General features: G+C 43.0%; 1 protein-coding gene across 2 annotated transcripts in view; it reads left to right on the top strand.

Annotated features, from left to right (window-relative positions):
- Positions 1-15,328, top strand: part of DCAF1 (DDB1 and CUL4 associated factor 1) — a 204,847-nt gene that overhangs the window by 130,698 nt on the left and 58,821 nt on the right. The window contains exons 4-6 of one of the 2 annotated variants that reach the window (XM_050780665.1): positions 1,375-1,451; positions 5,183-5,256; positions 8,804-8,917. In XM_050780665.1, the coding sequence (XP_050636622.1) occupies positions 1,375-1,451; positions 5,183-5,256; positions 8,804-8,917 (265 nt within the window). The remainder of the gene's footprint in view (positions 1-1,374; positions 1,452-5,182; positions 5,257-8,803; positions 8,918-15,328) is intronic. The other variant, XM_050780666.1, reaches the window with a different exon arrangement.

Here is a 15,328-nt window from a genome sequence, read left to right as displayed (position 1 = left end):
AACTCACCTGCAGTGAGAGAAAGCAGATGTATGGTTACTTGGGGCAGGGGTGGAGGCTTAGATGGTGGGAAGAATGTTACAAGCTGAGGTAATAACACTGTGACCCTGAATAGGAGTGAAATTGGGCTCTTTGAAGAACAGTGACTGAAGCTTAATGCGGGGGGGTGGGGATGAGTGGAAGAAATGGTCAGGAAGCAGCAGGCAGAAGCCAGATAATTGCAGGCTATAGTAGTACTTGGATTTAATTCAGGGTATTGTGGTAAGTCATTGGAAGTTGGAGAATGAATTGCGTCAGGTCAGACATGGAAGCGAGAAGCAAGGAGACTGGTAAAGAGACCATTGGAAGTAATCCAGGCACTTGATGATGGTGGTCTGGATGAGGATAGGAGTGGTAAAGAGTTAGAGAAGTGATGTGAGTCAGGAAATACCTTGTAGTAGAGCTAATAGAAATTGTTGTGGGAGAGGGAGTAGAAAAGGAAGTTTTTTTTTTTTTTTTTTTTGATACGGAGTTTTGCTCTTGTTGCCTGGAGTGCAATGGCGCGATCTCAGCTCACCGCAACCTCCGCCTCTTGGGTTCAAGCGATTCTCCTGCCTCGGCCTCCTGAGTAGCTGGGATTACAGGCATGTGCCGCCATGCCCAGCTAATTTTGTATTTTTAGTAGAGACGGGATTTCTCCATGTTGTTCAGGCTGGTCTCGAACTCCCAACCTCAGGTGATCCTTCTGCCTCGGCCTCCCAAAGTGCTGAGATTACAGGCGTGAGCCATCGTGCCTGGCAGGAAAAGGAAGATTTTAAAGATGACTCCTAGGTTTTTGGTTTCTGAGGTGAAGGTAATGTTATTTTTTGAGGCAGGGAAAGTTTATATAAGAATGAGTTTTGGGGGCGGGGTGTGGTAGCTCACGCCTGTCATCCCAGCACTTTGGGAGGCCGAGGCAAGCAGATCACGAATTCAGGAGATTGAGACCATCCTGGCTAACATGGTGAAACCCCGTCTCTACTAAAAATACAAAAAATTAGCTGGACGTGGTGGCGGGTGCCTGTAGTCCCAGCTATGCAGGATGCTGAGGCAGGAGAATGGTGTGAACCCGGGAGGCAGAGCTTGCAGTGAGCCAAGATCACACCACTGCACTCCAGCCTGGGTGACAGAGCGAGACTCCATCAAAAAAAAAAAAAAAAAAAAAAAAAAAAAAAATGAGTTTGGGAGAAGAAACTGTTTTATGAGATAATTGCTTAGATTTCGGTGTACGTCAGAAGAAATAGCCTTTTTCTAACTTTGGTTTTATTTTCTACCTTGACTGTCGAATTGACTGTTGTAGGAGGTGGTGCATTTTTTTATGCTTGTCCAGAGTTGACTTCTTGTTCCCTTTGTGCTAGGATGTCTCAATTGATTGAAAAAGAAACTGAAGAGTATCGTAAAGGGGATCCAGACCCATTTGATGATCGACATCCTGGTAAGACTTGTGCTCCTAAGTGTGGGTCTTTTTTTTCTCTTTTTTTTCTTTTAAGACACTTTTATTAAAGCAAGAGTCTTTTTTTTTCTTTTTTAAAAAAGAAAAATTGCTTATGGGAATATTTTTGAGTTGCAATAGCATCTTCTGTGGTAAGTTTTAAGACCTTTTATTTGTTAAAATGTTGCTCAAGGTGGAACCGGTGAGGAGAAATAAATTTCTGGAAAAAATTGGAAATATTTTTGGTATTTGCCGATTAAATATCACTTAACTAACCTAAAGGAACAAAAGTAGGTGTACTTTAGTTAACTCGGTTGGTATGATGACAAAGAATTAAAAAGAAAAATTGGTCTTCCTTTCGGACTTTTTCCTTTTTGGAGACGGATACTCACTCTGTTGCCCAGGTTGCAGTGCAGTGGCATGATCATAGCTCACTGCAGCCTGGATCTCCTGGCTCAAACTGTCCTCCCACTTCAAGCCTCTTGAGTAGCTGCGACTACAGGCATGTACCATCATGCCTGGCTGATTTTTATTTTTTATTTGTTTGTAGAGATGGGGTCTTGCTTTGCTGCCCAAGTTGGTCTCGAACTCCTGGATGCAAGCTGTCCTCCTGCCTGGGCCTCCCAAAGTGCTGGGATTATAGGCTTGAGCTACTGTGCCCAGCCAACTTTTTTAAACCATAAAAGCAAAAGATGTTCTTCTCTGTGCCTTCATCTTTCTAATAATAGTTATCCTTTTAATAATTATCCTTTTACTGTTGGAGAAATATAGTTGAGAAAACATTCAGTGTCCTGCTTTTAGTTAGGAAGTTGGTATTTGGAACCTTGACGTTTATGTCTGCTTTGGTGTCTTGAGAACTAAAGTGTGCCTTCTCGTGTTAATTTGGTTTTATTTTGGGCTTATTTATTTATTTTTTGAGATGGCGCCTTGCTCTGTCGCCCAGCCTGGAGTGCAGTGGCACAATCTTGGCTCACTGCAACCACGGCTTCTTGGGTTCAAGCAATTTTTGTGCCTCAGTGTTCCAAGTAGCTGGGATTACAAGCATGCACCACCACAGTCAGCTAATTTTTGCATTTTTAATAGAGAAGGGGTTTCACCATGTTGGCCAAGCTGGTCTTGAACTCCTGACTCAAGTGATCTACCTGCCTCCGCCTCCCAAAGTGCTGGGATTACAGGCGTGAGCCACTGAGCCTGACCAATTTTGGGCTAATTTAATTAAGGCCATGATAGCACCTGCTTTGGTATGGAATTTGCTACTGTGGTACAGAATTATGAGGGACTTGAGACTGCCATTTTATGTTTACTATAAAGTAGATCACCAGTAGGCAAAGCTGAAGTCATTCATGGGCCCATAGTGCATATAAGCTCTATAGCCTGAAGCAGTCCTTTCTGGAGAGGAGTCTGAAATTTTGGCCTGGTGCAGTGGCTCACGCCTGTAATCCCAGCATTTTGGGAGGCCGAGGCAGGAGGATCACCTGAGGTCAGGAGTTCGCGACCAGCCTGACCAACATGGAGAAACCCCGTCTCTACTAAATATACAAAATTAGCCAGGCATAGTGGTGCATGCCTGTAATCCCAGCTACTCAGGAGGCTGAGGCAGGAGAATTTCTTGAACCCGGGAGGCAGAGGTTGTGGTGAGCCTCGATCGCTCCATTGAACTCCAGCCTGGGCAACAAGAGCAAAACTCTGTTTCAGGAAAAAAAAAAAAAAAAGAAAGAAAATTTGTGTGTGGAAAGAGAGTGTGAATGAGTGGGAGTTATAAAAATAAGAACATTGTATATTCACCTGAATGTTCCAGGGTTTACTGCTATTTCTTATACTTTTGTTCTCACATGTAAGCTAGGCATTTCAGATTGAGAGTCTAGTTGCTTATGTGATGTTATCTGCTGTTCTTGTCCTGGACATCCCTACTTGTGACTACAGAGGAATAGTCACGATTTAACCCACATCTTCAGTAACTCAAATCAGAGCATGAAGAAGAAAGTGAATGTGAAATCAGAAATTAAGTTAATGCATAGGATTATGAAAAGCATTAAAAGAAAGATGATCATGCTGAGTGTCATTGCCTGGAGATGGATTAAATGGCAATGAGGAAGAAAGGAGAGACAGAAAGATATGCCATTTTTCAGTAGAGCTTAAAAAGCAATTTTTTACTAACTGTTAATGTTAAGCAATATTTGTCAGTGGCATTATCTCTTTCATTAAAAATAAGGATTTCAGTTTCATGATTTATAAACAGCTAACATTAGGTAATGTATGATCTTTTTTGTTTTGGTGGTGCTTTTCTCTAATGTTTCTTTTTGTGAATTACTTTGAGATACTAATTAACAGCTTGGTAAAAACATCAGCAGCTCACATCTTGTCTTCATCCTCTATTGTATGTTTTGACTAAATTTACCTCTCTAAATGCTCTGAAAGGAAATGAAATAAATTAGAGGTTTCTGCTTTAAAAGCAAACCAGGCCGTGCGCAATGACTTATACCTGTAATCCCAGCACTTTGGGAGACTGAGGCGGGCAGATCACCTGAGGTCAGGAGTTCGAGACTAGCCTGGCCAACATGGTGAAACCCCGACTCTACTAAAAATACAAAAATTAGCCGGGCATGGTGGCAGGCACTTGTAATCCTAGCTACTTGGGAGGCTGAGGCAGGAGAATTGCTTGAATTTAGGAGGTGGAGGTTGCAGTGAGCCAAGATTGAGCTGCTGTACTCCAGCCTTGGCGACAGAGCAAGACTCCGTCTCAAAAATCCAACAACAACAAACCGTAATTCTCCCTTCCATCAACAAATTCTTCTGTCATTAGGCTATGCATTGAGTTGATCCTAGGCCCCTGGCCTCCTTTCTTTCCACAAGAGCTAGGAAGTTAAGATGGACAAGATTACTGTATCTTTAGGGTTAGTGATTGCTTGGTGGAATTCACCCCCGTCACCTTGACCCAGGGTGTCCTTACATGTTTGAGGATGCATCTCTGTTGCTATTGTCATTGTAGTAGAAGGAGAGGTTGGACTTGGAGCCTGTCTTCTTCAGGCCACCCATGGTTAGAAGCATGCTTCCTACCTTTTTATGGATGGGAAGTCAGAAGTTTTCTCTCTCTTAGGTTTCTTTATGATTCTTTTGTAGACCTTGTGTACTCTTGGTGATGCTGATCTGGATCTAGTACTTGTTTAATTCAGCAGTGCTGTATAGGCAGTATGCTAGGAGATGGGAAGGCTAGAGAGCAGTGTCTCAGGTTTTTACATTGTTATTTTTAAAGCATATTTCTTTTTTCTTTTTTCTTTTTTTCCAGACAGAGTCTTGCTCTGTCACCCAGGCTGGATTGCAGTGGTGTAATCTCAGCTCACTGCAACCTCCACCTCCTAGGTTCAAGCAATTCTCCTGCCTCAGCCTCCTGAGAAGATGGGATTACAGGTGCCTGCCACTGCACCTGGCTAATTTTTGTATTTTTACTAGAGATGGGATTTCACCATGTTGGCCAGGCTGGTCTCAAACTCCTGACCTTGTGATCTGCCCGCCTCGGCCTCCCAAAGTGCTGGGATTACAGGCATGAGCCACCACACCCAGCCTAAAGCATGTTTCTTATGTAATCTAGTTTAGCACAATAATCTTTTGTTTCTGATTATTTTTGCTGGCATTTTATTAGTTTTTGTAACAACCCAGGTGCCTTTCCAGAGGTCTAAGTTGCTTGACTGGGGTGACTTACTCATTCCTTTGTTCCTCCCCTCTTCTCTTGGTAGGTCGAGCTGATCCAGAGTGTATGCTGGGCCACTTGCTGAGAATACTCTTCAAGAATGATGATTTCATGAATGCAGTAGGTTTGCTTCTTACTTTTCTCCAGCAATTACCACCTGTAGATTTTGTATCTTTGTTGTTTTTTCATGAATAGTTTGCTTTCTCCTAAGGCCTTGACAAAGTTGGGAGTAGAGTTTTTTGCCAAAGTCCTGGTTGTGGCCATAATGCTTTCTCTTTGATATGTACTTTGATATTGGTGAGGCCTCCCAAGGTATCTACGCTCATTCTTGGGCAAAATGATTTTGAATTTGAGAGTATAGGGGCCCTCTTGAGTTTTTTAATGGAAAAATAAGAGTGATGCATACAGCATGCTTCTGCACTGACACTGTGGGGTATGCATTGGGCATGCAGAGGGATAGAAAGGTGCTTTCTCTCTATCTTGAGGGGCATGTGAGGAGTAAATGAGAATATACGTATTTTACTCAGCTCCTGAACATAGTAATTGCTCAACAAATTGTGGCTGATAGTTTTGTTTTTGGAGGTGGGATGCCATGATGTTTGAGAATGTGGGCTTTGGGAGTCCATGTTTTGGATTTAAATCCAGCTCCATATTTCACTGACAGACTTAAGTCCCTTCAAGCTTTATTTTCTCCCCGCCTTCTTTTTCTTTTCTTCCTTTAGAGACAGGGTCTGGCTCTGTCACTCAGGCTGGAATGCAATGGCACAGTCTTGGCTCACTGCAACCTCTGCCTTCTGGGCTCAGGCGATTCTCCTGCCTCAGCCTCCCGAGTAGCTGGGACCACAGGTGCCTGCCAACCACACCTGGTTTATTTTTTTGTATGTTTAGTAGAGATGGGCTTTCACCATGTTGGCCAGGCTGATCTTGAACTCCTGACCTCAAGTGATCCACCCACCTTGGCCTCCCAAAGTGCTGGGATTACAGACGTGAACCACTGCGCCCCGCCGCAGCCTTATTTTTCTAGTCTATAAAATGGAGTTAATAGCATTTAAAACCTTTTTGGTAATCCTTGAGTGAAATTAAGCATGAAGGTGCTTGGCAGAGAGCCAGGCACATGATGAAGGCCGAATAGGTATTAGCTATTATTATCATTTATTTATTTACTTATTTATTTTTTGAGACAGAGTTTCACTTTTGTTACCCAGGCTGGAGTACAGTGGCGTGATCTCGGCTCACTGCAACCTCTGCCTCCCGGGTTTCAAGTAATTCTTCTGACTCAGCCTCCTGAGTAGCTGGGACTACAGGCATGCACCAGCACACCCGGCTAATTTTTGTATTTTTGGTAGAGACGGGGTTTCTCCATGTTGGTCAGGCTGTTCTCAAACTCCTGACCTTGGGTGATCCACCTGCCTTGGCCTGCCAAAGTGCTGGGATTACAGGCATGAGCCACTGTACCCAGCCAGTGTTAGCTATTATTATCTGTATTATGTTGACTCCTAGATTTATTTCTGTATCACCAATGTGTCTTTCTTAGTTTCAGATCACTTCCAACTGCCTTCTAGACATTTCCTTCTGGGTATCTCCCATATACACCTTGAATTTTACGTATCTAACCCCGTTTGCTCCATAATTTATTTCTCTTGTTCTCTAGTTCAGTAATGATGTCCTTGTCTAGTCAGCTAGAAAGCATCCTTTACGCCTCCAAACTCTCTTATACAGTGGATTTACAGATGTCATTATTCCCTTCACCTTAAACTTCACAAATCTCTCTAGTTCTGTTCTTGTCACCAGACCCCATTTTAGCTAGACCACAGTTGAGCCAATCATTTCTCACTTGGTTACTGAAATAACGTCTTTACTGGTTTCTTGTCTTGTCCTCCTCTAATTCATTCTTCACTTTATAGCCCAGAAATTGTGGTACCCTCTTGCTTAAAATCCATTAATGGCTTTCTGTTACCTTCAGGATAAATTTTAAGTTTCTTAGTTTGGTATAAAAAGCAAATCTGTCTCTGAACTTTGTTCTCTGCAGTTTCAGTTCTTGCCTTCTGGCCCTCCTCTCCTCCAGTGTTTCCTTAGATATTTCTTCTCATCTTTTACATCCTGGCTTGGAATCCCTTCTTCTCTTAAGTCTTCTCTGATTCCTCTGCAGGGGTTGTGTGCCCTCCTAGGGGCTTCTGTAGCATCCTTTACTCATGGTATTACCTGTTTTCCCAAATGTCACCTCTATTGAATCACACATCTTTTTTTTTTTTTGGGACAGGATCTCACTCTGAGTGCATTGGTATGATCACTCACTGCAGCCTTGACCTTCCATGCTCAAGGATTCTCCTGCCTCAGCCTCCTGAGTAGCTGAGACCACAGGCATGTGCCACCATGCCTGGCTAAGTTTTAAATTTTTTTGTAGAGACAAGATTTCACTGAGTTGCCCAGGCTGGTCTTGAATTCTGGGCTCAAGCGATCCTCAGATTTTGGCCACCCAGTGTGCTGAGATTACAGGGATGAGCCACCACACCCAGCCTGGATAATCTTGGGTTGGTGGGACTGTGTCAGTTATTTACTGTTATAGGCCCAGCACAGAACATAGTTCCACTTAATGTTAGAGATTCAGTAAATAAGTGCCAAATGGAGATTTTATTAATATATATTATTATATGTATTAATTATATATATAATTTATTATAAAATCTGAGTTTTTCATTAACCATTGTCAAGAATATGGGGCTCATATTGCCCTGCTTATGCTTTTAAAAAAGTGTATATGCAGTGGTGTAGGGGCCAGATGTGATGGCTCATGCCTGTAATCCCAGCACTTTGGGAGGCTGAGGTGGGAGGATCACTTGAAGCCAAGGGTTACAGGCTAGCTCGGGCAACGTAATGAGGCCCCGTCTCTACTAAAAATTTAAAAATTAGCTGGACATGGTGGTGTGCACCTGTGGTCCCAGCTGCTTGGGAGACTGAAGCTGGGGATCACTTGAGACTGGGAAGTTGAGACTGCAGTGAGCTGTGCTTGTGCCACTGCACTCCAGCCTAAGTGACAGAATGAGACCCTGTCAATAAAAAAAAAATAAAGTGTATATGGAAGGGGTTAGGTTTCTTTGTGGCATTCTTTTTTTTTTTGAGACAGGGTATCACTGTTGCCCAGGCTGGAGTGCAGTGGTGATTAGGGCTCACTGCAGCCTTGACTTCCTTGGCTCTGGGCATCCTCTCACCTCAGCCTCCTGTTTAGCTGGGACTACAGGCATGGGCCATCACCCTTGACTGATTTATGTATTTTTGGTAGAGATGGGGTTTTGCCATGTTGTCTAGGCTGGTTTCAAACTCTTGAGCTTAAGTGATCCTCCTGCCTTGGCTTCCCAAAGTGCTGGGATTACAAGTGTGCATCACTGGCGTCAGCATTCGAGCTTTAATTTCTATGATTGCTGAGTTGTTTTGGGGGGATTTGGCTTTAAAGCTGCAGAAGAAATTATGTGTGATATCATCATGGCTCAGCAGGATCATAAGTGTTTATAATAATTAAAGGTTTTATTAGTAAAAGTTTAATTAGTTACATACAGTCTTCTTTCATACCTGTTAAGAAAGTAATGGGAATATGTTGAGGTTTTATTAGATGTCCTTAGTTTGACTGGGTTGAATTTTAGATGAACACTATTTCTTTTTTTCTTTATAGCTGGTGAATGCATACGTGATGACAAGCCGAGAGCCCCCTTTAAACACTGCAGCTTGCAGACTCCTACTAGACATCATGCCAGGGCTGGAAACTGCTGTTGTCTTTCAAGAAAAGGTACTTAGCGAAAAGTAAAGTCATAATGTTATTTTGTAATTGAATTATGTTCTATTTGATTTGTCTTTGTGGTTAAAATCATTGTTACAGTTTTTGTTATTCATATAGTAATACATGTTTTAAAAATCTAAGAGATCCTGATAGGCAATAATAAAATTATTTATTTTTTATTATCATTTTTAAAATTGAGATGGGGTCTTGCTGTATTGCCCAGTGAGCAGCTGGGCTCAAGTGATCCTCCCACTTTAGCATTTCAGATTGTTGGGATTATAGTCGTGAGCCTCTGCGCCCAGCCAGAAATTTAAAAATAGTTATTTTGATGAATACTTGTTGCTTGGGTGCTATAGTTTTTTTTTTTTTTTTTTTTTTTGAGATGGTGTCTTGCTTTGTCACCCATGCTGGAGTTCTATGGTGCAATTTCGGCTCACTACAACCTCTGCCTCCTGGGCTCAAGCGATTCTCCTGCCTCAGCCTGCCAAGTAGCTGGGATTACAGGCGCCCACCACCATGACCAGTTAATTTTTGTAATCTTAGTACAGATGAAATTTCACAATGTTGGTCAGGCTGGCTTCGAACTCCTGACCTCAGGTGATCCACTGCCTTGGCCTCCCAAAGTTCTGGGATTACAGGTGTGAGCCATCGCGCCCAGGCAGTGTATTAAATTTTATTTTATTTACTTTTTTTTTCTTTTTTTGAGACTGAGTCTCGCTCTGCCGCCCAGGCTGGAATGCAGTGGTGCAGTCTCAGCTCACTGCAACTTCCTTCTGGGTTCAAGCAATTCTTGTGCCTCAGCCTCCTGGGTACCTGGGATTACAAGTGTTTGCCACCATGCCTGGCTAATGTTTGTATTTTTGGTAGAGATAGCGTTTCACCATGTTGGCTAGGCTGGTCTCAAACTCCTGACTCAAGTGATCTGGTCATCCTCCTTGGCGTCCCAGAGTGCTGGGATTACAGGCATGAGCTGCCGCACCTGGCCGTTATAGTATTTTTTTAAATCTTGAAACTATATGTTGTGTGGGGTTTTTTTTTTTTTTTTTCTTTTTTTTTGAGACAGAGTCTTGCTCTTGTCACCCAGGCTGGAGTGCAGTGGTGTGATCTTGGCGCACTGCGACTTCCGCCTCCCAGGTTCAGATGATTCTTTTGCCTCAGCCTACCGAGTAGCTGAGACTACAAGCTTGTGCCACCATGCCTGACAAATTTTTGTATTTTTAGTAGAGACGGGGTTTCACCATATTGGTCAGGCTGGTCTTGAACTCCTGACCTCATGATCCGCCCGCCTCAGTGTCCCAAAGTGCTGGGATTACAGGTGTGAGCCACCGCACCCAGCGTTTTTTTTGAGATGGGGTCTCTGTTGCCCAGGTTGGAGTAAAGTGGTGAGATCACCATGGCTCACTGCAGCCTTGACCTCTTGGGCTGAAGCTGTTCTCCCACCTCAGCCTCCTGAGTAGCTGGGAGTACAGGCATGTGCCACCATGCCTGGCTAATTTTTAAATTTTTTTGTAGAGACAAGGTCTCACTATGTTGCCAGGCTAGTCTTGAACTTCTGGGCTAAAATCATCTTCCTGCCTTGGCCTCCCAAAGTGCTGGGATTATAGATGTGGGACACCATGCCTGGCTCATGTGTTTCTGGAATGGATTTATGATCTCAAACTCTTACTCTTGATGAATGACCTTCCCAGTGATGAAGAGCTTTGTATTTGAGGAAGCCTTTTCTACGTGGTATTTAGTATTCGTGTAGCTAATATTAGAAGATCTCTTTTGTGCTGTGTTTGTTGTAGGGGCTTGGAATATTTTGTTAGCAACATGAGAGCTTTACATTCATGTAGGTGTTTGGGGGTGGGCAAACAAAAGTAAACTGATAATTTGAAATAAGAGTAAGTGTTAGGAAGACAAGCAAATGTTAAATTGATAGTGACTATGCACATATACTTCAACTATCAAAAATTAGGGACTGGGTTGGCCGGGCATGGTGGCTCACGCCTGTAATCCCAGCAATATGGGAGGCCAAGGTGGGTGGATCACGAGGTCAGGAGATTGAGACCATCCTGGCTAACATGGTGAAACCCCATCTCTACTAAAAATACAAAAAATTAGCCAGGCGTGGTGGTGGGCTCCTGTAGTCCTAGCTACTTGGGAGCCTGAGGCAGGAGAATGGTGTGAACCTGGGAGGTGGAGCTTGCAGTGAGCCGTGATTGTGCCACTGCACTCCATCCTGGGCGACAGAGTGATATTCCGTCCCCCCCCCCCAAAAAAAAATAGGGGCTGGGCATAGTGGCTCACGCCTGTAATCCCAGCATTTTCGGTGGCCAAGGCGGGTAGATCACTTGAGGCTAGGAGTTTGAGACCAGTCTGGCCAACATGGCAAAACCCTGTCTGTACAAAAAAATACAAAAATTAGTTGGGTGTGGTGGGGTGCGCCTGTAGTCCCAGCTCCTTGGGAGGCTGAGGCATGAGAATCGCTTGAACCCAGGAGGTGGAAGTTGCAGTGAGATAAGATCATGCCACTACACACACCCTGGGCAACAGAGCGAGACTCCATCTCAAATAAAATAAAATAAAATAAAATAAAATAAAATAAAATAAAGAGAAAAATTAGGGCCAGGTGAGGTGGCTCATATCTGTAATCCCAGGACTTTGTGAGGCTAGGGCAGGAGGATTGCTTGAGCCCAGTAGTTTAAGACCGGCCATATGCCTTGGCAATACAGCAAGACCCTGTCTCTACAAAAATAAATCATTAGCTGGGCACGGTAGGTCATGCCTGTAGTCCCAGATATTTGGAATGCTGAGGCGGGAGGATCGCTTCAACTCAGGAAGTAGAGGCTGTGGTGACCCCTATTCATGCTACTGCACTCCAGCCCTGACAAGAGAGTGAGACAGAAAAAAAAATTACTCAAGTTTTAGAAGTAATGTAAATATTTTGTATCCTAGCTTTAAGAATTTGCTATGTGAATTGGATATGCCCCATGGCTTGTTTTTTTTTTTTTTTTGAGATGGAGTCTTGCTCTGTCGTGCAGGCTGGAGTGCAGTGGCGCAGTCTCAGCTCACTGCAACCTCTCCCTCCCGGGTTCAAGCAGTTCTCTTGCCTCAGCCTCCTGAGTAGCTGGGATTACAGGTGCGCACCACCATGCCCGGCTAATTTTTGTATTTTTAGTAGAGATGGGGTTTCTCCATGTTGGTCAGGCTGTTCTAAAACTCCCTACCTCAGGTGATCCACCTGCCTCAGCCTCCAAAGTGCTGGGATTACAGGTGTGAGCCACTGCGCCTGGCCACTTGCTTTATTTTTAAAGCTATTAAAATTTTAATCTTCTTAAGCACTCTGGAAATCCTTTTTTGTTTTCTTTTCTTTTGAGACAGGTCTCATTCTGTTGCCCAGGCTGGAGTGTAGTGGTGTGATCACAGCTCACTGCAGCCTTGACCTCCTTGTCTCAAACCATTCTCCTGCCTCAGCCTCCCAAGTAGCTAGGACCATAGGCAAATGCCACCATGCCTGGCTAATTTTTAAAAAAATTTTTTGTAGAGATGAGGTCTCCCTATGTTGCCCAGGCTGGTCTCACACTCTTGGGCTCAAGCAGTCCTACCGCCTCAACCTCCCAAAGTGCTGGGATTATAGGAATGAGTCACTGCACCCAGCCTGGAAGTCTTATCATAGTTAAGTGTATGACCCAAATTAAAGATCTGGATTCTTATTTAGCTTTTAAGAAAATTCATATTAACTTTTATTGCAGAATAATTGTGCCACATAAAGTATTTTAAAGAATAACATTGTGATTAACGTTATAATTTGCAGTATTTCTTATAGACTAATATCTCCAGTTAGCAACCCCTGTGTGAGACTAGAAGAATCTATATCTTTGTAAAAAAATTTTGATGTGGATTCTTCTGAAAATCAGGATAGTACAAGCATTTATGGCAATATATTTGTATACACAAGGTTTAGCTAAGATTACAGATTTTTTTTTTTTTTTTTTGAGACAGAGCCTCACTCTGTTGCCCAGACTGGAGTGCAATGGTGTGATCTCGGCTCACTGCAACTTCCGCCTCTTGGCTTCAAGCGATTCTTATGCCTCAACCTCCTGAGTAGCTGGGATTACAGGCGCCTGCCACCATGCCTGGCTAATATTTTTTTTTTTTTTTTTGAGACGGAGTCTGGCTCTGTCACCCAGGCTGGAGTGCAGTGGCGCAATCTCGGCTCACTGCAAGCTCCGCCTCCCGGGTTTACGCCATTCTCCTGCCTCAGCCTCCCGAGTAGCTGGGACTACAGGCGCCCGCCACCTCGCCCGGCTAGTTTTTGTTTTTTTTTTTTTTTTGTATTTTTTAGTAGAGACGGGGTTTCACCACATTGGCCTGGCTGGTCTCGAACTCCTGACCTCAGGTGATTCACCCGCCTCAGCCTCCCAAAGTGCTGGGATTACAGGTGTGAGCCACCGCATCCAGCCAATTACAGATGATTTAACTGGGCTTTTTGAAAATTTCCATGTTGTCTTTGTAGGAAAATCATCTCTGGTTCTTTATAGTTTCATCATTGTAGATCTAAAAAGAAATGAATGCCTTTTGGAGGTTAGAAACCCTATTTAAGGGAAATTATGAATAATAAAGCTTTCTGCAAGAACAGTTCTTAATTAATGGTTTATTGGGAGAAGTGACTTACTCCATTGTGCATTAGATTGGAAATTGTCTTGAATCCAGTGTTTAGAGAACAGATTGCAAGCCTCTTTCATATTGTGTTACTTGATTACATGATGATCTGTACTCTTCAGAAGTATCCTATGCAGCTTTTTTAAATGAATCAATGTTTCTTAAAATACTTTAATTATAGCAATTAATGAGTCAGAAATAATTATTTCTCAACAAATTGACTATTGGTGTTCCTCAAAGTTATAATTAAGAGTTATTCAGCCTGGATGACCTAAGGAGACCTCATCTACAAAGAGATGGAGTCTCTTTGTGGGTGTAGTGGTGCACACTGTAGTCTCAGTTGCTTGGGAGGCTGAGATGGGAGGGTTGCTTGGGCCCAGGAGGTGGAGGCTGCAGTGAGCTGTGATTGTGCCCCTGCTTTCCAGCCTGGGAGACAGAATGAAACCCTGTCTCAAAACAGAAAAGAAAAAGACTTACTGCTCTAGGACAATGTTTTTCAAATTTTGTGAAACTTAGTGATGTACTTTTTTTTAAAACCTTGAAACCCAGTCCATACATTATATGTATGAAAAAGAAGTTTTAAAAACACTGTTTACTCTTAGTGCAATTCATTCTGATACTTTTTACTTTGTTTCTTTTTTAAAATGCTGGTTCAGTGTACTAAGTTGATTTTATTCAGCCACTGTTTTTAAAAAGTTGCTGACTTTTACTTTCAGAGATATTGAAAAAAAAGCTTTACAATTTTTTTTTTGAGACTGAGTTTTGCCTGTTTCCCAGGCTAGAGTGCAGTGACGCGATCTCAGCTCACTGCAACCTCTGCCTCCTAGGTTCAAGAGATTCTCCTGCCTCAGCCTCCCGAGTAGCTGGGATTACATGGACCTGCCACCATGCCCAGCTAATTTTTTGTATTTTTGGTAGAGATGGGGTTTTGCCATGTTAGCCAGGCTGGTCTCAAACTCTTGGCCTCAGGTGATCCACCCGTCTCGGCCTCCCATAGTGCTGGGATTACAGGTATGAGCCACTGCACCTGACCCAAAATCTATTTATTTAAAAAATATATATGAAAAAATAGAGACAGAGTCTCATTATGTTGCCCAGGCCGGTCTCGAACTCCTGAGCTCAAATGATCCTCCCTGACTTGGTTTCCCAAGGTGCTGGCATTACAGGCATGAGCCACTCTGTCTGGGCTAAAATTTATTTAAAAGTATTTGACTGCAGGCTGGGCAACATAGTGAGACCCCTTCTGTAAAAATATGTGTGTGCATATATATATGTGTGTATATATATATGTTGAGTGTGGTGGCACATGGCTGTAGTCCTGGCTGGTCGGGAGTTTGAGGCAGGAGAATTGCTTCAGCGCAGGAGTTCGAGGTTGCCGTGAGTTATGATTATGTCACTGCATTCCGGCCTGGGTGACAGAATGAGACCTTGTCACTTAAAAAAAAAAAAGAAAAATAATTTCCTTTTTAAATTTTTCATTGCTAGTGTGTAGAAATGCAACTGATTTTTGTATGTTGATTTTGTGTCCTATACTTTGCCGAATGTGTTTCTTAACTGACGGGTTTTTTTGTGTATGGAGTCTTTAGGGTTTTATACATATAAGTTCATGTCATTTGCCAACAGATGTAATCTTCTTCCTCTCTAATCTGGATTCCTTTAATTTCCTTTTTTATGTCTAATTACTTTCACTAGAACTTCCAGTACTATGTTTAATAGAAGTGGCAAAAGTGGACACCTTGACCAGGCATGGTAGCTGATGCCTGTAACCTCAGTACT

This window comes from Macaca thibetana, chromosome 2 (assembly GCF_024542745.1).
Source record: "Macaca thibetana thibetana isolate TM-01 chromosome 2, ASM2454274v1, whole genome shotgun sequence".
Lineage (NCBI taxonomy): Eukaryota > Metazoa > Chordata > Mammalia > Primates > Cercopithecidae > Macaca > Macaca thibetana.
The sequence above is the reverse complement of the archived record's forward strand: the minus strand, read 5'-3'. Positions and strand labels throughout refer to the sequence as shown.